Source organism: Amyelois transitella, chromosome 16, assembly GCF_032362555.1.
Source record: "Amyelois transitella isolate CPQ chromosome 16, ilAmyTran1.1, whole genome shotgun sequence".
In the NCBI taxonomy this organism is placed as follows: Eukaryota; Metazoa; Arthropoda; class Insecta; order Lepidoptera; family Pyralidae; genus Amyelois; species Amyelois transitella.
In genome coordinates, this window is record NC_083519.1 from 7,651,588 (window position 1) to 7,674,199 (window position 22,612).

Here is a 22,612-nt window from a genome sequence, read left to right on the forward strand (position 1 = left end):
ACCGTTCTTCAAAGAGTTTGTAGTTGGCTGAATATGAAGATCGTCTACCTACTCTTGGTCTTCGTCCTATGAAAAAAAGCAATGTCATAATAAAACAAGTAAAGTGCGTGTCGTATGTCCTCTAAATACATGTAAATATTTTACTTAATAAGTATTTTACAAATTATTTATGTGGCTTAGAAAATTTCCAAAGCCACAGAAATTGTTTTTCCAAGTTAGTAATTTTATTTTTGATAAAGGAGCAAAATCTATCATGGAGCTTTTTTAAATTTTAGACATAACCAACAAAATCTAAACTTTACATTAATCTATCATTATAGGAATACATTACCAACATTAAACTAAAGAATTCAAAAAAAAATATCTATAATTTGTATTTAAATATGGTTGAAATGAGACCTTTTTTAAAAGAATATTCGATTGAAAGAAGTATATTCATTACTGATTATTTTTACAGCAAATTATGAAAATGGAGACTGATCAGTCTTCCACAACTAACAAGACTATTTCAGAGGGGCAAGCCAACATTAGCTTGACCAGTGAAAAAGTTTTTTATAACCCAGTACAGGAGTTCAACAGGGATTTGAGTATTGCGGTTCTCACAGTATTCACCTTTGATTATATAAAAGAAAAACAAGCTAAAAGGGAACAAAAATTAAAGAATAAAAAAGAACAGGGTGTGGAAAATATTGAAGACAATCATGAGGTAGGTATTATTATTTGCAACTAGCTTTTGTCTTAGATTTCCCCTCTATGTAATTTTGAAAATCCTCTCTTATAGCCTAGCCTACACATGTAAATGTACTTTTTTAGCATGTCACTAATGGTGTGCGTAATGCTTGAAAATTAAAAAAGAATGTGACACAACTAATTACATGCTTGTAAGGTAGTGTATACTTTGCTAATTATTTATTTTTACTATTTAGCAGGATGAAGTAACAATCTTGGAAGCTCTATCAGCCACAGGTTTGAGGAGCATCCGTTATGCCAAAGAAGTGCCAAATGTTACCAAAATCCTGGCCAATGACTTGTCTAAGAAGGCCGTTGAGACTATACAGGCTAATGTTGTACATAACAAGGTACAACATCTCATAGAGACAAGTCATGATGATGCATGGTAAGTTTATGCTATTACTAAATTTGTGATAGTGCTTAAACAAATTTAGTATTTGTTGTTACTAGATAACAGTTAATTGTTTTAGTTTGGTGGGAACTCTTGAATATATGTACAATCCCATTGGTTAGATCCTATTATTAAAAGAGTATATTGTGTTGTTCCCTGTTATTTATTATTAAAAGAATATATTTTTAGACTCTTATCCAGGGATGTCTTAAAATGCTATTGTAACAGCATTTGAGCTTCTACTTATTTGCCTTACGTACTTTATTATTATACACTATATTTCAGCATGGTCATGTACAAACACAAACACCCAGCTCTCCGGTTCTCAGCCATAGACCTAGATCCGTACGGCTGTCCATCTATATTCTTAGACTCGGCCGTGCAGAGCGTACAAGAGGGAGGGCTTCTGCTGGTAACAGCGACAGACATGGCCGTTCTTGCGGGAAACTCTCCGGAAACCTGTTATTGTAAATATGGTGCTGTCAGCTTGAAGACCAAGTCTTGTCATGAAATGGTAAGAGAATTTTTTTTACAGTTTCTCTTTCAACTTAGAAAACCAGAACAAACAAAACTTGACTGTACCTTTATTTTTTAAAGTAAATTTAAATCAAAATTGAAATCTTTTTAATAACTTCATGGTCTGAAATCCCTTTTTATGTAAAAGTAACACACACCTAAATTATGCACTTATTTTGTGTTAAAATTTAGCATGGACATAGATTTGATAGAGTCACAGAAAGACTATTATTACCTATACATAGTTATTCCCCTATTTCAGGCGTTAAGAATACTACTGCAATGCATAGAGCAGCATGCAAATAGATACAGCCGCTACATAGTGCCTCTGCTCAGTATATCTGCAGACTTCTACATCAGGGTCTTCGTCAAGGTTTACTCAGGAGCTGCCCATTGTAAAAAAACCACCAGGTATGTTCTTTTTTTATGTAAAAATTTGCTAAGCTATGTCTAAGAATACAAAAATCTCTGTGTTCTATGCAAAAGCTCATAAAGGAATACCTAACTTTCATAGACATATTCAACTAATCCTATTATACCAGCATCACAATTTATATACGAGTACAATATTTAGATTAAAAACTTGAAGTTCGATTATGCCAAAGATTTTTTATCTAGGTTTGGACACTAGAATGTGACTACTTACCTACTGGTTGAATGTTTATTTTCAGTAAGCTATCAATGGTATACCAATGTGTTGGCTGCGACAACATAACCTTACAGCCATTGGGTGCCTTCAAACCCAACCCTTCAGAGAAAAATCCGTTGCAGACCAAGGCTTATTTACCTCCAGCGCCAACGGTTACCGAGCATTGCATACATTGTTACCAGAGGCATCATGTAAGTTTTATTTACTAGGTACAGCAAATGATATGTGTGCAGGTATAGTTGCATTAAAAATTATCTCAGACCTGTGTTCTGGCAATATGTAATCAGAACGCCTAATAAACAAGTGCTAATTGTTGAATAGACACAGTGTTCTCATTTATTTGACGTCATAAGTGGGTCGACATAAATGAATTGCAAAATACTGTGATACTTACTAGGGGATCAATTTTTTTTTAAGTCTCAGACACTTACCTCGAAAAGATAGCTTTTACGGCAACTAAGAGAGACGACAGTCGCTGTATCGACAGTTGCTGTATCGTGTCATCTGATTTCCCCATTGTTTAATTATGGTAATAGTTAGAACCAGGCATCCTAGGATTCCTCTAATCCTACAGAAACAAACAGCCTCATAAAAATTGTTATTTTATCAATGTTTATTTCTACTTTTCTTAAATTTATTAATTCTGGTATTAACGTTGATTCCATTGTTGAGCTTTAAATCTGAACGCCAGTCTTTTGGCTTTTCTTCAGGACGTGATTATATGTAAGTTTGTTTATCAATGTACCAGATGGGAGGCCCAATATGGTCAGCGCCTATCCACGACGAGAACTTCGTAACCCGGGTACTGACTCACGTACACGACCACCCGGATCTGTTCGGCACCTCCAAACGAATACACGGTATGCTATCAGTCATCCGAGAAGAATTGGCTGATGCTCCATTGTACTACACGCTGGATAAATTATTCGGGAGAGTGCATTTGGAGACGATGCCTATGATGATTATGAGGTTGGTATTTTGATTGTCTGCTGGTCTCAAGGACATTGACAATTAGTTTGTGTCTTATCTTGTATCTCTTTTCGGAAAGATAATGGACTGATGCCTTAACAATATTCATAAATCCTCACTGTCTTATCTGCTTGTATTGAGAATCTTATTCTAGCCTTAACTACATAATTAAGAGAAAAGATTTGTTTTTTTTTATAACTAATTGGCTCAAAACTTTTGATAAAGAGTATTCGTCTTCATAAGGGGCTACTTTTATTTATAGAAATTGTTAACATTGATTTCTACTTTTTTGTTTGTGTCTCAAATTTTTTGTTTTTTGACTTACAGATCTGCGATCCTCAACGCCGGTTTCAAAGTATCATACTCGCACGCATCAAAGTTGTCGATCAAGACCAAGGCGCCTGCGCAGCTCATGTGGGACATCATCAGAACGTGGGAAAAGACACATCCCGTTAAACCTGCCAAGTAAGAGAACAAGTATCTAACCTTTCTTTCAAAGATTTCTTACAAAAAAAAGAAAGGGTTTTTCATACAACTCTATTCTATAGGTCTAGTCTCATAGAGCCATGGAATACTGCTACTGGAGCTACATATATAGCCTATACCCGCTTAATTCTTTAACCTTTATTTGTACAGGTTAGAAGCAGATCCAGTGGCTAAATACCTTCTCAGCCAGCCGATCAAGAGCACTGTGGATCTGACTGAAAGGCCGGACGCCAACCCCAGCAGTCGCCGCGAAGGCTGCCTTCGGTTCCAGTTCAACCCCGCGCCTTATTGGGGACCTGGCTCCAGGGCCGCTGTCAAGTAAGTTAGAAGTATGCGTGTTGAAGAAATGTTGCGATGTTGGTTATAAGAGCGGCGGTGGTCGAATCGGTAAGGTACCCGGTTAAAATGCGTTATTAGCAGAAAGGCACAGGTTCAAATTCCACTTCGCCCATGTACCAATGACTATTTTCAATGTTATGTACATTAGTTTGAATACTATCCAACCTGCATGTTCAGGCAACTGGACGTGCAACCATGTGGATCCAATATGGGTTAGGTAGGTGAGGTTTGCACCTCTCCAGGTAGGTAAAACTAAGAGGAGGAGGTCAGAAGGAAGTTGCTCTCTGTAAAAACTTGATACACCCAATCCAGGATCCATGGTCAAAGGCGTACCCCAGGCTCCTCTCCAGAGTGGTAGGGATGCATCCGGGACTTAGGCCAGGGGGAAGAAGAGGAATGTCGAAATGCTAAAAAACATATGAGAGTGACTGAAAAAGCTCTATCTATACCTTTCAGCAAGGAGTTTGTAATAAATGTAGTGCAGCAGAGTTTACATGTTTCCCTGTTAACGTTTCTTCCAAATTTATCACCCATTTCTGTAATTAATTTATGATTTTTTATTGTTACAGTGTGGGCGAAGAGAAAATGTCCAAGGCGATAAGAAACCAGAATAAACATTCAAATAAGTCAAAATCAAAACGACAACGTTCTCCGCAGAGCGACAGCGAAGCTCGGAAGAAACTTGATATAGACGAATCATGAATAAATTGTTAATGTTTCTTCATTGTTTTATTTAGAAACAAAAAATTTTTTGGAAAAGAAACCTATGAACAGTAAAAAGACTTGACGACTCACGTCTATATCCCTTGTGGGGTAGACAGACCCAACAGACTTGAAGAAAGGTAACGAATAAAAAATGATAGAATTGAGATTCAAATAGTGACAGGTTGCTAGCCCATTGCCTAAAAAAAGAATCCCAAGTTTATAAGCCTATCCCTTAGTCGCCTTTTACGACATCCATAGGAAAGAGATGGAGTGGCCCTATTCTTTTTTGTACTGGTGCCGGGAACCACACGGCACTTATATTGAAATTTACAATATAGTCAACGAAAAGTTGAATATGCATAACTGAAGAATTAAAATGATATAGGTACCGGTGACATCATGGTAAGAAGAGCTAAGACCTGTTCAAATTGATATGAAATAGGCACAAAGATATTGCAACGTACGTTTGCAATATCTTTGTGCCTATTTAATTTACATAACTCAACTATTAACATTTTTTTAAGTTGGATTATTTGACAGATTAGTTTTCGTTCAGGAATTTAATGTCACAGTTTATATATTATACGCCTAAATTAAGAGGTTTATGTGCATGTTCAATCGATATACATTGTTTTTAATCCCCGACGGAAAAAGGGGTGTTATAAGTTTGACTTGCTTGTCTCTCTTTGATATCATAGCTCACAAACTGATGAAGCGATTTCTATTAAGGTTTTTTTTTATTTGTACGAGGTACCTATGTGAGGCGAGTGTTCTTAGACTTGATTAATCAAAATCGGTTGAGCTGTTTAAAAGTTGTGGAGATTAAAAGTTGAAAAGGAAGACCGAATGTTGAATTTACTCGATATAGAAAATTGATGATTTTATCGAGAGTGTTCTTAGCTTAATTCCCGGTGCAAAAATAAATGTGTTATAAAATGTGCCTATGTGTTTAGGTAAGACTAAGAATAATAATTTTTTTAAGGTTTGGAGCGATACGTTTTTAAATCTATGGGAGCGGTCCCCCCACGTAGGTCCAGCGACGTATTTCCCAAAAATTATTACTTAATACATACTGAGGTACCATAAGATTAAATTTCTTCTAATATTTCTTACTTTTAAAGGGAATTTAAATTTGTCCCCCGGCACATTTTGAATCTTTAATTTAAATTTCTTTATCTTGTCTTACAAAGAAAGAAATTCCAGCTTCCATTGTTTTTTATGTCTCCAACTTATCCAATTCAATGATAATACTACGCTCAAACTTCGCCGGTTAACCGATCGGTTGTATGTATGATGAGCCTGTCAGTTTTGTATTGTCAAGCTTTATTGTCAAGTGTGACGCAAACGTGGTGAAGTGAAGACAAGAACAAATATTTTTCGTAAAGTGAAATTTATTTCAAATCCATTAAATAGGTATTGAAACGATAGGATAGGCGTTATCTTTTATACAATTACATGTTTATTGTACGCACGTGCTAAAGGATTATCAGTTTTGCATTCGTGATCGAACAGACTATATTGTGCTCTGCCTGCCCATATCAGACCTTCAAGAGATAGCAGTTTTACGAATAAAAAATGATTCCTGTTGAGATAAAAATGCAAATATTGACTATGTTAATTTTGTTATTCATATCTTTGGCGCACGGGCAGGACAGAAAGGTAAATTTTTTATATTGTTTAAGCATTAAGTGCTGCTTTTCTTTGTTGTGTAGTCAGTTTTTTTGTGCACAACCGTCATTGATGATGAGACATTTATGCGATCGCAAGGTTTTTTTTTATAAATATTGAAAATATCATTCTTGTAAATAAATGTACAATTATTTTCTGAATCTCAAGGATTAACGCTCAGATTGTATCATGATATAGTTAAAAATAAAATATTGTATCAGGATACTATAATATCCAGGTTATCAATATCAAGTATTATAGTTTTGATTGGTTTGCAGTTTTAAAGCTGCTTCAGCAACGTGAAATCTTCATCAACCATTATTGACATAAAAATTTTTTGCCCAGTAAACACTGTCACTCAATCTTCGATTTTTAACCGACTGTGAACAAAATGATGTTTTTGTTACTTGATAGTTGTTTTTTGCTTTAAAAGTTCTCTGTTTCATTGTAGGTTTGTTCTGAGTAAAAAAATACTTTTTAATTTCTTAGATATCCTCTCAAAGGAATCCTAACTGTGGCAACTGCACATCAGGCACCTTACTTTACGTACGAGCTGATGGCTCCCACGACACCGTGCATCAGCTCTGGGACTTCACACATGGGATCCCTACCATCATCTTCATAATATCGGGTCTAAATGCTACAGTCAACATGACCTGGGATGATAAGTCGCCCCGTAAGATATGGATAACTGAACAACCAAAGTACAGTTTTGCGATTGCTATAGACAAGGTATGTATGAAATTATTCTTAAAAAATATATACTTATATATTTTTCATGTATTTTTTATTTTACATACATACATACGGTCACCTCTATATCCCTTGAAGGGTAGACAGAGCCAACAGGCTTGAAAAGACTGAATGGCCACATTTAGCTATTTGGCTTAATGATAGAATTGAGATTCAAGTAGTGATAGGTGGCTTGTCCATCGCCTAAAAAAGAATCCCAAGTTTGTAAGCCCTTAGTCGCCTTTTACGATATTGATGGGAAAGAGATGGAGTGGTCCTATTCTTTCTTGTCTTGGTGCCGGGAACTTTATACTTTTATGGTATTTTATAAATACGGTATTATAAAAAAAAGAGAAAAGTTGTGTTTTGTTTTGTTTTTTTACTTGCGCATATAGAACAGAACTTCAGATTACAGGTTTATGATCTGCAATTTCCCTTGGGAGTGAAGCCCCATACAAAAACTAGTTTGTAGTTAGTTTATAGTATCCACAGATGTCAAATCATAAATGGAATGAACAAGTAGCGAATTTGATATTCTATTCAATTTTGATTGTCGTCTTTTATTTGTTATTTTAACTTTTTGAACAGAAATTACACAAGCAAAGCTACAGTTTACAGTAATGTACCTAGTTTAAAATAATTTTCGCTACATAACCCTCACATTAACAATAGCCAATTTATTAATTAGTATTGAATAAACTAATTCAGCCTGTTTATCATTCATTTAATGATACAACAATAGCAAATGATATTCAATACAAATGACTCAAATTGGGCGGCCTATTGATCTCGTTTGGAACATGCGGGTCTGACTCAGGGGATAGCCAGATAATGTGCATATTTTTGAGAAATTTCCAGTATACATAATATAATCACATCTTTGTCACTTAGGGGAACCAGGAGAGTTAACAAGCTTGCATGAAAAGATTAATGAATGTGAAAGTGAAAGAAGTATGCAAGGATCATGGTAAGTGGAAAGCTGGTAGTCCCTGCCAACCCCTAAACTGTGATTGTTTGTTGTGGAGAGAATAAATTACTGTTTTGTTTTACCTTTTACTTTACCCCTCTGGGAAAGAGGTGCTTGTTGTATGTATGTATTTATCGATGTATGTAGCAACTTGCAGAAATAGGGATGACAGTTCATGATTATAAAATAAATAATGTGAAATGCTTCCAGGTATACGAATACAATGACCTACAAGACAACGGTTACATAGACGCGCTGAGTCCACGGCGTGAGTTTTCGCTCGATAAAGCCATTTGGTCCCAAGAGGATATTCTTCAGACTGATGAAGAGGTCTGGCTACAGATGAGGACAAACTACCGACAGGATCCCAAGCAAGGCTCCATGCAGATCAAGGTATGGCTTGAAGATAAACTACAATTTATCTCTCTCTTTCTTTAAAGTTGTAATAGTTCAAGGCTATTAAAGATTCAGAAAAAATTAAAAAGAAAATTTTCCAAAAAATTTTAATATTTATTATACAAGCCTATATTCAGGTCCCCTGCATTATCATTCTAGGCATTCTTTTCTTAATGGATTTGAAATATATATATTTCATTTTACACTTCATTTTATTTTAAAAATTATAAAGAGTTGAGCCATGGCCTCTCAGTCTTTGAGTCTGTTATTTTTAATATAGGAAGAAAATAGAAGAGTATTTACTGATAAAAATTATGTAATGAAATCATTTCAATGTCAAATTAGCGTGCATGTATCGATATAATGTTGCATCTACCTTTGACCCTACATGCACAGTTTATCATTGCAAGTCAAACAACCGCCTTGGCACGGATAGATAGATATGTTACGTCACAGTAACTCATAATTTTAAAAAAATTTGTTTTCATCTATCATGGAGCAAAGTTTTTTATGAGAGCTATGTGCTTTAGTTCTTTTACTTATTATTCACATCAGTACATACATATAACCACGTTTCTATCCCTTAATGGGTATACAAAGCAAATAGTCTTCAAAAAACTAAAGGCCACGTTAAGATGTATTTCATATTAATTTAGCTAATTAACAAGTAATCCCTTAACCTTTTGTACTGTACCTGAGTCGACATGGGTACAAATGTTTACCTTGTTTTCTTCATCATCTTAGATCTATCCCAATCTCCTTCCTGGCAAGTAATTAAGCGTCGTTTTAAGACAGTAGGTTTGATTCTTAATACAATTACTCTTTCTTTACAGCTTGACCTGCTCCCGTTCAAAGACTACGCAGTGGAACTGCCCCACCTGATCCACACAGCCAATTCTACGCTCGTTGACGTCAGCTTAGTCAACTTCACACAAACGCGGGGTTATAACGCGTCAAGATTCGCGCTAAGATTGATAATGGTCGGGACTGATGACGGCGCGCTGTCAATGAATTACACTATGAGGAAAAGCTTAGACGATGAGCACACGCCTGGAATTTTTGAGGTGAATTGGAATTGTATCATTTAATAAATTTAAGGGACTACAATAATTTCTGTGTATGTTTCTAATTTATGCATTAGCCGCCAACAACAGCCAGCAAGTACAGCCCTCTTTACCCATTTTTTATTAATGTCGTCAAGGCGATATATTCTTCATTCCAAGTGTTTATGTATTTTTTTTATTTTGTATATTAATAGTTTGTTTATTAATATATTAATATTAATTAATAATTCATATTTGATTTCTATTATTATTAAGTTCAACCTTGCCCGAGTTAATTTATAGTTGATTTTATGTTAAATTTTACTGAAAGAGATCTCCTCATGTTTATAGATAATCGAGATTCGCACCCCGGAGTGTGCCCGCGGCGGGGACGGCGGCTTCCTGCAGTTCCGCCCCGTCGGCTACACGCAGCCGCAGCGCGGGGTGGCCTCCTCCACCATGGCACATGTGTCTACCTTCAACAAGTACGTCACCAAGTTTTCAAGTACAAATTACTGTTGTAAAACGAATTATATTTATACGAGTAGTAATGTTGAATAACCGTAAGCCCCATAGTAACGCCATTCTGTAAAGGCGCCATAGTAACCGCCCATAACACCACCTCTGCATAACTAACTTCACTTTATTTGAACGAACTTTGTAAGCTTTTCTTGCACCACGAGAATTCAAGGAAACCCTATGTATATATATGTACATAATTATATTACCCTATAAAACATAAAACCATTAACGAAATAGAAATAGATTTATTTTCAAAATAGGTGTCGTTTAATGCCTTCTACATAACTGAATTATATATCTACTACCGATTCCTAAGCGCATGAAGAAGCGGCGAAACATATTACACTGCAGCATTTTCCGGACGTCAATTTACATTGTATATTGGTCTTAAACCATTGATGAATGTGCAAACCTTACCAACTACTTATAAACCTTAAGCATCAAATGAATTAACAATAACATTATTTTTTCAGAACACAGGTCCCGCACGACAGCACTCTAAACGCGTTGTATCGGTCTTTCGACAAGGACAAGCTGCTAGTTCAAAACATGTTCATTTCATTCGGTGAATCTGGTGATGGATACTACAAACAGCACAACTTTACTTCATGGTGAGTCTTTCACTCTATACAAACATAGATATCACTTAGACAAAGCCAATCATAGACCACCACAAGATGGTGGTTTAATGACCAAATTTGTTGTTGGTGAAAACAAATCCTTCATTGGGGTTGATTTATGAACGTTGATGGGAGATTGTCTTTATTTTCCAACTTTCTGTTACCTCAAATATAGAGTAAGAGGGAAGTTCAGACATTGGTATGCCTTGCAAGCGTTCGTGAATTAGAAGACTTGTCTAACTGCACTAAAGCTCAGTTCCAGTATTACTTCTCAGTGTGTACTAGAGGCATAGGAAGACATTGCAAGTCTTAAACATATATATAATCACATCTATATCCCTTGAGGGGCAAACAGAGCCAAATTTTGAAAAGACTAATAATAAAATAGTTACAGGTTGCTAGCCCATCGCTTAAAAGAAGAATGCCAAATTAATAAGCCTATCCCGTAGTCTTATTGTGTTAAAACATCAATTTCATCCTTACAGGTCATTCACGATAGGCTACGGAGAGCCTCCAAAAGAGAGTTTCTCAACGTTCGTCATCGCTATTATTAGCATTGGTCTCGGTGTACCAGTGTTATTGGCCCTCTCTGGAGTTGTGTACTTACTGGTCAGGAGGTACAGGCGACCAGGCCCCACCAGGCTGGTTGAAGAACAATGACTCAGGTATAGGTTTACTTTATTGGACAGTGAATAAAGGACTGTGTTATATGTAAATGATTCACTCTGTCGTGAGGCGCTTAGAATTTCGCGCAGGATTATATGTGAACAAAATTAACGAGCATACATGTTTCATGAAGAGTAAATGATTCTTAAACGCGGGAGACTTATTACAGTCTGTATAATTTCGCAATGGAATATATGTGTAAACAAAATCAATTGTTCTAAATCTTATGAAAATTCGGACTGTTAAATTTGTTAACGTATCGTCTTGCCTAAAAATAGACTATTCATGTAATAATATAGAGTGGCGACAGGTGGCACTTCGATCTCGATACACAGATAAAAAAAATCCGTATCTATGGATTTATTTTAAATATTTTTCATTCAAAATGGAGTAGTATCTTCACTCAATTGGTATTAGTAAAAGTTCCTGGCTATATGTAGATAACTTAGAAAGTATAGATGCTTCCAGGCAATAAAACATTTTTTCTCTTTTTTACACTTGGCGCAATTCATTAATAACTTTTTTTTCTGTGGTCTTGGCCCGAAACATAGATAATATTGGAATGTATACAATGTTTATGTACGACGTGAAAAAACATGTATATAAATAATAAATGTTTTTTCACGTCGGGTACAGTTTATTTATTGATTTAATACTAATAAAACAATGAGGTAACAAAACGTATGTCAAAGAAAGTGCCTAAAATATGTATAATGTAAATAGGATAGGTAAATTATATTGAGTAATCCAACGTCTGGTTAGTATTTATAAAATATATGACCAACATTATGTGGGTTTCATAAGAATTTTCTGTGTTTAAACGTTGATGTGCTCGAATTTCATTAAAATTGTTAACAGCCAACAATAACATTATGGAGATAAAAATATTAAATGTCCTTGTAGGATAATGAAATGAGGATCTGTACAATGTAATTATGAGTTATAATAAAATTGACCGTCTTATTCAAGCACAGCACTACACCATATTTAAATACATAGGCCATAAAGTTTTAGTCAATATTTAACCATGACAAGCTAAGAGATTGGTAGAATTTAAAACAATAGTTAAAAAACATTGTGATAGATGGAAACAGTATTGGAATTGTTTTGCACATTATCTCATTTGTTAGTTCTTTAAGTATAGTAATATATAGCAAGACATATTTTTTACAGACAGATATCAAACATGTATTATTTACAAAAATACAATAGCCAGTTTTAATTTGACGTGATTAATTTCTAGACGAATTTTGTATATTTTTGTAATTTGTTTAAGTTTAGTTCTTCTTAGCATTGTATTTTCGATGTGATATTAATTTGTTATCATTATATATTATTTCGTGTTTAAGATATTAAATAAAGAATTAATTTTAGCTGTAGACTTATTATTAGATCCGATAAGACTTTGTTTAATTTTTTGCTACCGCTAAATATCTTAGTTTCAGCTGAAAAGGCTTGAGATAAAAGCGTGATATAGTAGAATTATGATGTAGTCTCTGACTACCCCTCAGGAAAAGAGGCGTGATTTTATGCAAGTAAAAACTTGATATCGATAATAGTGGCTGTAAGGATTGTTCTTAGAAGAAAGACTTCAATTACAAGATGCTAACACTGTATACAAATGCACAGTGTTAGTTGATGTAAAATAAAAGAAAAATACTTCCAATGTAAAAAGATTTTAATCAAGTTACAATCTGAGGACGTGATCCAGTAGATAGGGAATTTAGAGTTCTGAATTTTCATGTGTTCAAGTGAGGCAATCTAAGATTGCTCGTTGGTCAAACTTAAAATTGGCCCACGATGGGGCCACAAAGCTGAAGAAGTGATCATAATCACTTACTTCATCTGGGCTCCCACCCTTTTGTTCTGGCGACGCATTACTCTCTTGCTCATTCTGAGGAGTAAACAACTGCCTTTTAGTTATTTTCCTCTCTTTCCTGTTACTATTTACATATGTATTATTGTTCTTAGCACCACTACCCTGGATTCCGCTATTCTTGTACTTCCCTGCAGAATTCTGCTGCTGGAATTCTTTAATCTCATTCTCTAATCCTTGAGAAATCGATTTTTGATTTGTCTTATTCTTGCTCGTTGAAGCTTCTATATCCCCCATAGACTTGTGTCTAGTGCGTTTTGTACTATTATTGAAAACTTTCGGATTGCGTTCAGCTACCCATCTTTTCATGCGTTTAACGAATGGTAATACCATAAAAAATGCATTTGGGCTAACACCCATTTTCAACTTGGGCGTCATGTCCTTTTTATTGGTGGGTAGGTCAGACAGTGCAAACCATTCACAGGATTTGATTTCATTCCTTGTTCTAGGCTGGAATTTGGTATCCCTTGGTATAAAACCTATAATGTACAGTCGCACGATTTGATCGTGAATCGTCGCCTCAATATAGTCATTCTTGTTAATCAACTTGCTTATATCAAAACCCGTTTCTTCTAGTACCTGTGGAGCAAAAATTCCATTTATCAGCTACAAATAGTTAGATAAAAACTTAATTGGGATCAATGTGTGTCCCACACAAAAAATTAAAAGTGAAAATACACAAAACATGGCATTGTCTTTTCAAGACTGTTGGAGCTGCCTTCCCTACAAGGGATATAAATAGGATTATATGTATGTATGAATACATTAAATACAAACATTTTTCAATTCTTAGGAGACCCTAAGCTCGGAAACGTGGTGGAAGGTGAAATGACATGAGATAAAACAACATTTGCTTAAGTGATACAAAACTGACAAAATCTCAGCAGTCATATAGCCTATCTCTTATTTTCAGTTATTACTGAAATCATACATTCAGGGGTTAACAGAGCCAACAGTCTAGAAAAGACTTTAAGGCCACATTCATTCCTTAGGCCATTTGTATACTGGCAATATAACTCATCTCTTCCTGCTGATATTATGGGACACAAATGAGAAAAGACTTATATTGAACAATACTATTCTTAATTTACCTCTCTAACAGCGCATTTCCAAGGCTCTTCATCTTCATTTACCTTGCCTTTCGGGAACCCCCATGAGGCTTTCGTCCAGAAAGACTGTACAAGTAGCACATGTGTCAAGTCTGTATCTAAAAGTATGGCTCCATATGTAGGTACCGTTTGTTTGTATTCTCTCCAGTTGTCAAGAACTTCATCAAGTTTACTAATGTGCTCACGCAGATGGGGAACATGCTGAAATACATACATAAAAAAATGTCATTAAAAGTTACTATAAATTATTTCAAGCTTTACAACTACACAAATAAATAAAACGATCACACGTGTACCTTGTAGCTCCCAACACTAAAGAACAAAACCCCATATCTTCCCCATAAATGTTGACTAAGGGATACCCTAATAATATTGGTGATAAAGGCTGAGAATCGTTACCTGCAGTGGAATAGAAGCCCGCGTAGCACACAATAGATTTTATACTTTTATTTTAAATACACTACACAATATAATAGATATATTTTATTGAGTTATAAAGATATTAGAATATTCACACATCACAGTTTTTTTTCAGAAGTCACGAGTGACATGACAGTGTCTTTCTTTTTATTTCTTGCTTGTGCTATACAACCTTAATACTTTCCCTCACTAGCTAGAAAAGTTTGTAGCCCCAAGTTGGCTCTTAACTTGATGAGCCTGGGCTTTGGAACAGCCTTCGTCAATAAATCAGCTAATTGTTCAACTGAGCTTGTCTTCATAATATGAACCAGTCCCTCTTGCACTGTCTCTCTAACAAAAAAGTGTCTCACTCGGATATGCTTGGTTCGCTTATGAAATACGGGATTGTTTGCAAGCTGTATGGCTGCTTCATTGTCTACTTTTAATGTTGGTACATTTTCCAAGCATGTTAGTTGACTGAAAATTCTTTGAAGCCAGACCAACTCTCGTGCTCCTTCACTTGCTGCAACAATCTCAGCTTCAGTCGTTGAAATCGCTACCGATGGTTGCCGTTGGCTTAACCACGAAACAGCTCCTCCAGCAAAAAGACAAGCGACTCCTGTTGTTGAACGTCCAGTCATATCATCACCTCCGTGATCTGCATCACTGTAACCTTCAACCAAGTTTCTAACAGAATTTGCTTCATATCTTAAGCCAAAGGATATTGTTCCCTTCAGATATCTGAATATCCTTTTTACTCTTAGCCAATCACTTTCGGTTGGGTTTTCCAGTTTTCTAGAAACTACTCCAACAGCATAAGCTATATCAGGCCGCGTGCCTGTCATAAGGTATGCTAAAGCACCTACTGCTTCTCTGTATGGAAATTGCTTCTCAGAATCTCCATTTCGCACTTTCCCTGATTCAGAAATCTGATTTCTTTCAATTGGTGTCGATACTGGATTACATTCTGACATTCTAAAACGATCTAAAATCTTCCTTGTATAAGCTTCTTGTTTAACATATACAGAACTGTCTTCAGATCTCTCAATTTCCAAACCTAGATAGTAAGAAGCAGGTTTTATTGTGATTTTTATTGTACTTCCTAATTCTTTTAGGAACTGGTGTGCCAAAGCTTCATCTGTTGTTGCTACAAGTCCATCGTCCACATAAAGAGTTATCAAAATTTTCTTGCCTTTCATAATCTTTGTGAATAGACAATTATCAGAAGAACTCTGTACGAAACCTTTTTCTAGCAGGATTTCCGCAAAGCAAGAATTCCAGCAGCGTGGTGCTTGCTTAAGTCCATATAGGCTTCTCTTTAATCGACAGACTTTTGATGTGCCATCGCTAAATCCATCAGGCTGACTCATGTAAATCTCTTCTTCGACCTTGCCATTTAGAAATGCAGTTGACACGTCAAATTGCATCAGATGTAGTTTTTCTTTGGCGCTGACACTTAACAAAGCTCTTATTGTAGCCATCCGGGCCACCGGACTATAGGTCTGTTCATAGTCAATCCCTTTTCGTTGCTTGAACCCTTTTGCTACAAGTCTTGCCTTGTATTTGTCTATTGTGCCATCTGGTTGGCGTTTAATTGTAAAGACCCATTTACATGGAAGCGCTCTTTTGTTTGGCGGCAAATCACACAACGTCCAAACTTCATTATCTTCAAGAGACTTAAGTTCACTAGCCATGGCCTTTTGCCATTCAGCTCTATCTTCTCTCTCAAGAGCTTCCTTATAGGTCTCAGGAAATTTCTCTACACCCACAAAACACACATAATCATCAAACTTCTTAGGACGCAGAATTGTTGATCTATCTCTCAGATTATAACGAGGCTCCACTTCTGTTTCAAGAGGCTCTACTATTTCCAACTGATTTTGATCAGCATCAACAAATACTTCTTCCTCGTGTAAGCTTTCCCTTGAATTATAATGTGGATTGTCAATCATCATAGGTGTTACTTCAGAGTTCTCTCTACCTTGAGTTCTTTGATCTTGGTCTTCTCTAGTTAGACTATTTTCTCCCTCTAGACCATGATCAAGACGATCTGCATTTTCAGGCAATTCTTGAATGTTTTCACAATAATCGTTGTTTGGCACTCCCTCTGACGAAATAGGATTATTGATGATAGTCTTGAATTCAACATCAGATTCAAACGTTATGTCCCTCGACTTAAACGTCTTGACTCCATCCCAAACACGATAGCCATCATCATTCTCGTAGCCGACTAAAATGCCTTTAATCGCTTTTTTCTCCATTTTCTTACGATTCTGTTTTGGAACATGTGCGTAACATGTACTACCAATAATCTTAAGATGGGATATTTTAGGCTTTTTCCCAAACCACAGTTCATATGGTACCTTATCTGCTTCTCTTGTAGGCCCAGTCCTATTTAGAACATACGCAACTGTGTTAATTAATTCAGCCCATAGTACTTGTGGTAACTCTCCTCTTGCATGCATAATCGATCTAGCAGCCTCTACTAATGTCCGATTTTCTCTCTCACTACAGCCATTCTGCTCTGGCGTGTATGGCATTGTTAATCGCTGCTGAATACCATATCTCTGTAATATTTTACGAACGTTTTCATTATTGAATTCGCCACCATTGTCACTCAGGAGAGTTTTGACAGTATGCCCAGTATTCTTTACTTCTTGAAGCATTAAAAGGAGTTTATCTTTAACTTCCGATTTGTGTCTAATGAAGTAAACCATGCGATAACTCGAATAATCGTCCTTAAATAAAACGTAGTATTGATATTTCGAGATGCTTTTTGCGAAGGGACCACAAACATCTGTGTGAATTAGCTCTCCAACTGCTTTAGCTCTTTCCCTTGTCCCAAACGGCTTTCGGTGAGACTTTCCATAAATACAACCTTCACACGTCATTTTATCTGGACTAAGTTGAATGCCTAACTCACGTTTTACCACGCGAATAACATGTCGTTTGTCCTGGTGCGCAAGTCGTTCATGATATAACTGTAGCAAATTAGAGCCTGTCACAGCGTTTATTTCTATAGCTGAATGCTTAGTCGGAACAATTGTCTTTATTTCCAACTTATAAAGTCCACCACAATGGGACCTGCTTCCAACAACTTTAGTCGTGCCGGCAATGTCCAGCTTGCACTCTCTGGTTGTAGAAGTAAACACACTATTTTGCACCTTATCTTGTGCAGCCAATGGTGAAAACAGGTTTTTCGTTAAGGATGGTACTAGCCACACATTGTTCAAAGTTATTATTTCTTTCTGCCCATTGACATTTGATTCCACCTCTACAGAACCCGTTCCTAAAGCACCTTTTAGAAGAAACTTTTCTTGACAGCAATGTGTACCGTCGCGCCGTTATCAACGTACCAATTTTCTCTATCTTGCATCTGATTATTAGAGCAAGCATTTACCATTAACGAAATCTGTTGCACTTGCTTAAACTTTGAACTGGATGCTGATGTGCCTGAAGTTGGTTTTGGTGGCCTCCCATCCTTAATCCACTTCTTACACTTCCGAACTCTATGTCCTTTTCCCGAACAATAGTTACAGATCAGTTGTTCATCCACAGTCTTTTTTCCTTTACGTTCATTAGGTGTAATCACTAGCGTCTCTTGTTTTGAGTCTGACTCTTGACTACCTAACTCTCTTTCGAACGTACACAGATGACTCGTCAAACTATCGATCGTTCTCTCTGACTGTTTGAGCATTAGCCAACTTGACTTAAAGTTAAAATATTTGTCATCAAGCGTATCTAAGACTTTACATATGAGGAACATTTCAGGGAGTTTAGCGTCAGGGTCGATTTTTGAAATCTCTACCTTTAATTCTGTCCATAAATTCTTGAGATGTGACATATGTGTTGGAATGTCATCCTCTTTCTTATGCCGAAACCCAAAGAATTCTAAACATAAATTATACGCTCTGTCGTCTGTTTGTCCATCAAATAGTCTATGCAGCTCTTGCCAAACTTCAAGTGCGGTTCTAAATCTCATAACTTTTTTGAGTGTATCCTCTGACATATTGGTTGTCAACATGAGTAGAGCACCACTCTCAGTCCGCCTATATTTAGCCATCGCAGCATTATAGGTGCTGATTTCGGCGTCACCTGCTCCGTCATTAAGAATAGGTTTCATAAGCTTACCCTCTACTGCTTCTAAAGCACCTTCCGTGCCTTCAAGCATAATAGAAATTTTATATTTCCAGGTAGCCCAGTTTTCCTTTCCTGTTAACTTTCCAATTTCAATTTTTGTAGAAAAATCCATGATGCTTCGTTTCGATCTTCCAGTGGGGCACAGAACCTGATAAAGGCTGAGAATCGTTACCTGCAGTGGAATAGAAGCCCGCGTAGCACACAATAGATTTTATACTTTTATTTTAAATACACTACACAATATAATAGATATATTTTATTGAGTTATAAAGATATTAGAATATTCACACATCACAGTTTTTTTTCAGAAGTCACGAGTGACATGACAGTGTCTTTCTTTTTATTTCTTGCTTGTGCTATACAACCTTAATAATTGGGGTTCTTGTAGGCAATTGGGTTGCAACTGTGATAGGTTACTTTTCTGACAAGACTGGCGGCTTTGTATGTACAGATTGCACTCATATTGCTTCTAGGAGTTACTTTGATATTAGGTTTGAGCAATGAGATAGTGGGTGCCTAGCCTTTGCTACAGTCTTTAATCGAAAATTATACCTGAAATATGTGAGCAGCAAACTCTCTTATCCCACATGGGTTCAGCCGGTTTGATTCGTCTGTGCAGTAATAATCTAAGTAGAACCAGTGGGCCAATTCAATTTGAAAACATATACGGACTAAATTGCCTCGATCTTCTTGCGGTAGATTTATTATAAAACGGCTGAAAGAATGTCAGTCATAAATAGCTTTGAACAAGAAAACAATAAAGGTACAATTATTATTTACAATAAATTTCAGAAAAAGATAAAGATAAATGAATACATGACATAAATTAGCTTTTTTATACACCAGATAAACTTACCTACACAGGTCATCTAACATATCAATAGGTATAGAATGCTTAGCGGGATGATGGTTGCCGTGTGATGCCATGGTTTTTTACGTTTTTATATACTTTCTCTATTTTATTTTTAATAAGATAAACAACGAGCGGCAAAAAAAAACAATACTTCAAAATGCACCTGGTTGACCTCGTCCACCCACAGATATATAATATTAGGTTATAATCTAATCAGTTATAATGTCAACAAGCGTCGTCTCATTCGTCTTGCCTTGTCTTCGTCATATGTCAGTTTTGTTTTCATTTCTCATCATGCATCAAAATCACGCCTCTTTCCCGGAGGGGTAGGCAGCGACTACCTCTTTTCACTTGCCACGATCTCTGCATACTTCCTTCGCTTCATCCACATTCATAACTCTCTTCATACAAGCTCGGCGGTTTCGGGTACTTTTGACCTGACCCTTTACCAGGACGTCGGTCCTTAATTTGATCAAGATACGTTCGTGCATGTTCGTTCTATTTTCATTGTTCCGAGTCTGTCTCTCTCTCTCTCCGTTTACGGTTCCGTCCGTGGGATCCTTCATTTGTTTACTCTTGGTTTACTCCTATAAAAACATTTTGTTTGACAGTGAAGTAGGTGACATCATGAGAACGGTAAAAAAAAACTAAATAACCTTTGGTCGTCTCTTTAATCCCTTTATTTGCTCATGTATTCAAATTTGTACCTTAAAACCTTTCTAAATTCCTTGAATCCCTAGAATATCAATTTTAATAAAAATTGCGCGGCGCGACGTTTGTTGGACTTTTGTTACTTCATTCATGAAAAGTTTCCGCTATTGCTGAAAACTGTTACTGTCAGTGTCAACTGTCACGTTATCACATTCAAAAATTAAAATAAAATTATATTAACACGTACCTACGATACATAGAGTGCGATACATACAAGTACAATAAATCAACATTGTACAAGTAAAATACAACCATTCAATAATCGCCATCAGAATAATCAATTCATCATCCTACTGATCGATCAAAGCCCAGGACCCAGTTTTAATTTACGTGATAAACCCATATGATCTAGTTCGGATACTAGTACCTTATACATCTCGAACAAATTCCTCTTAAATATGGATATAACACCTCTGTTTAGAGCATGTATAAAAACCGTGAAAACGCGCAATAAAGCTTTTGGAATACAAAGTCCTTCCAACGAAGATAGGCAGCGTTTGTTAAGGAGCAAGCCCAAGAGTCCCTTTATCACTACTGCTAAAGAAATAACATTACAGATTACAAAGTTGCGTGACTTTCTTCTGGAACATAGGGAGCGGTATCTGAGTTTTTTCAATAATGTTACTGGAGATGAAATGCCAGACGTTGAACGTGATCAGATCGATACAGGAGCCCAAAGAATAATAAACACATGTTCTCATTTGCTTAAAGAGTTTAGAAATGACAACCGCAAGGCAACTGCTTCACCACAGATTCGAGACTTTATGGATGCAGTAATAGATCTTGTGGACATCTACTTAAAGGCAGTATGCAAAATACACAGTGAATTAAAGGCCTTGAGAGTCAAGCGAGCCTTGGATATTCGAAAACTATCCCGTCTGGAGTTGCCACAGACTAAATCTAATATTCCAAATCCTTTTATGCCTGATAAAATCATTGAAAAGGAGGTGGAAGTGGTTGAGAATGAAGAAACTGATGGTGTTAAGAAGAAGATGGATTTGTCTGAGAATGATGTAGCGGTGATGTCTGATGAAGGGCAGTTGAGTGCAGAAGAGTTACAGATGTTTGAGTCAGAAAATGTTCAGTTGCTGAATGAGCTCAATAGCATGACGGAGGAGGTCCGGCAAATCGAAACTAAAGTGCTTCATATTGCCGAGCTGCAGGAGATCTTCACAGAGAAGGTAAATTTTAAAATCTCTTATTTTTTTAATACTTTGATCAAAGTATAAGTAGGTTGAATACTTGTTAATACCCATTGCAATATTGCTGTTGACAAGCTGCTTCCACATCACTACCCTGCTTCCCTTTACCTATACTAATATTATAAAGCTGAAGAGTTTGTATGTTTGAATGTGCTAATCTCAGGAACAACTGATTCAAATTGAAAAAATATTTTTGTGTTGAATAGACCATTTATCGAGGAAGGCTTTAGGTTATATAAGATCACACTGCAACTTTTAGGAGCGAAGAAATAACAGAAAAAATGAAAAAAACAGGGAAAATTATTCATCCTTGAGGGCTTCAATGATGCCCAATATAATTATTTCACACGGACGAAGTTGCGGGAACAGCTTTATAAACTTTTGAACATTAACTTTCTCCAATAAGTATTCTCTTCTATTAATTTTATTATCTTTTTTATGATTACAGGTTCTTCAGCAAGAGCATGATATAGACCGGATATCAAATACTGTGGTGGGGGCCACGGAGAATGTGAAGGATGCCAATGAACAAATTAAACAGGCCATCCAGAGGAATGCTGGTCTAAGAGTTTACATACTCTTCTTTTTGCTAGTGATGTCATTCACTTTGCTGTTCTTAGATTGGTATAATGAATAAATAAATGTAATGAATAAATGTATTTATTGGTGTGAAGGCTTTGAGTTTATAAAATAGTAAACATAATATCTTCAATTATAAATGTGCACAATGTAACAAGTTACATAATTGCCACACAATTTATATTTTTCAAGATAAATTAAGATTCATATTGTACGTCTTCAGGAAAGAGTGTATAATATTACCTACGTGGAACACCCAGAAAGATAGCGAAATAAAAAAAAAATGTTATTTTACACCTACTTTAAAATGACAATTTTTGTCTGTACTACTTTTCTACACTA

At 36.1% G+C, this 22,612-nt stretch overlaps 4 protein-coding genes across 6 annotated transcripts; 3 read left to right on the forward strand and 1 right to left on the reverse strand.

Moving 5' to 3' along the window:
* The first annotated feature begins 53 nt into the window (after nt 1–53).
* Nucleotides 54–4,784, forward strand: LOC106129559 (tRNA (guanine(26)-N(2))-dimethyltransferase). Of its 3 annotated transcripts, none has more exons than XM_060948486.1 (10): nt 54–131; nt 458–706; nt 927–1,117; nt 1,409–1,637; nt 1,902–2,050; nt 2,311–2,479; nt 3,037–3,257; nt 3,585–3,722; nt 3,894–4,061; nt 4,652–4,784. In XM_060948486.1, exons 2-10 carry the CDS (start codon nt 464–466, stop codon nt 4,782–4,784), a joined length of 1,641 nt encoding a protein of 546 aa, XP_060804469.1. In that variant the 5' UTR covers nt 54–131; nt 458–463. The 3 variants fall into 3 exon arrangements, with proteins under 3 accessions (XP_060804469.1, XP_060804466.1, XP_060804468.1); XM_060948483.1 differs by having other exon boundaries at nt 70–214; XM_060948485.1 differs by having other exon boundaries at nt 77–151.
* Nucleotides 4,785–6,108: 1,324 nt separating this feature from the next.
* LOC106129759 (glycosylated lysosomal membrane protein B) lies at nt 6,109–12,774 on the forward strand. The gene is made up of 7 exons (XM_013328426.2): nt 6,109–6,446; nt 6,945–7,187; nt 8,365–8,547; nt 9,384–9,614; nt 9,945–10,078; nt 10,589–10,726; nt 11,221–12,774. The coding sequence occupies exons 1-7, from the start codon at nt 6,363–6,365 to the stop codon at nt 11,393–11,395; spliced, it is 1,188 nt and encodes a 395-aa protein (XP_013183880.2). The 5' UTR covers nt 6,109–6,362; the 3' UTR covers nt 11,396–12,774.
* LOC106129624 (m7GpppN-mRNA hydrolase) lies at nt 12,033–20,326 on the reverse strand. The gene is made up of 4 exons (XM_013328225.2): nt 19,782–20,326; nt 19,478–19,640; nt 14,369–14,587; nt 12,033–13,856 (listed from the first exon to the last, which is right to left on the reverse strand). Exons 1-4 carry the CDS (start codon nt 19,850–19,852, stop codon nt 13,149–13,151), a joined length of 1,161 nt encoding a protein of 386 aa, XP_013183679.1. The 5' UTR covers nt 19,853–20,326; the 3' UTR covers nt 12,033–13,148.
* A 288-nt stretch (nt 20,327–20,614) lies between these two features.
* LOC106129637 (syntaxin-18) lies at nt 20,615–22,356 on the forward strand. The gene is made up of 2 exons (XM_013328241.2): nt 20,615–21,670; nt 22,140–22,356. Exons 1-2 carry the CDS (start codon nt 20,888–20,890, stop codon nt 22,326–22,328), a joined length of 972 nt encoding a protein of 323 aa, XP_013183695.2. The 5' UTR covers nt 20,615–20,887; the 3' UTR covers nt 22,329–22,356.
* Nucleotides 22,357–22,612: the final 256 nt, after the last annotated feature.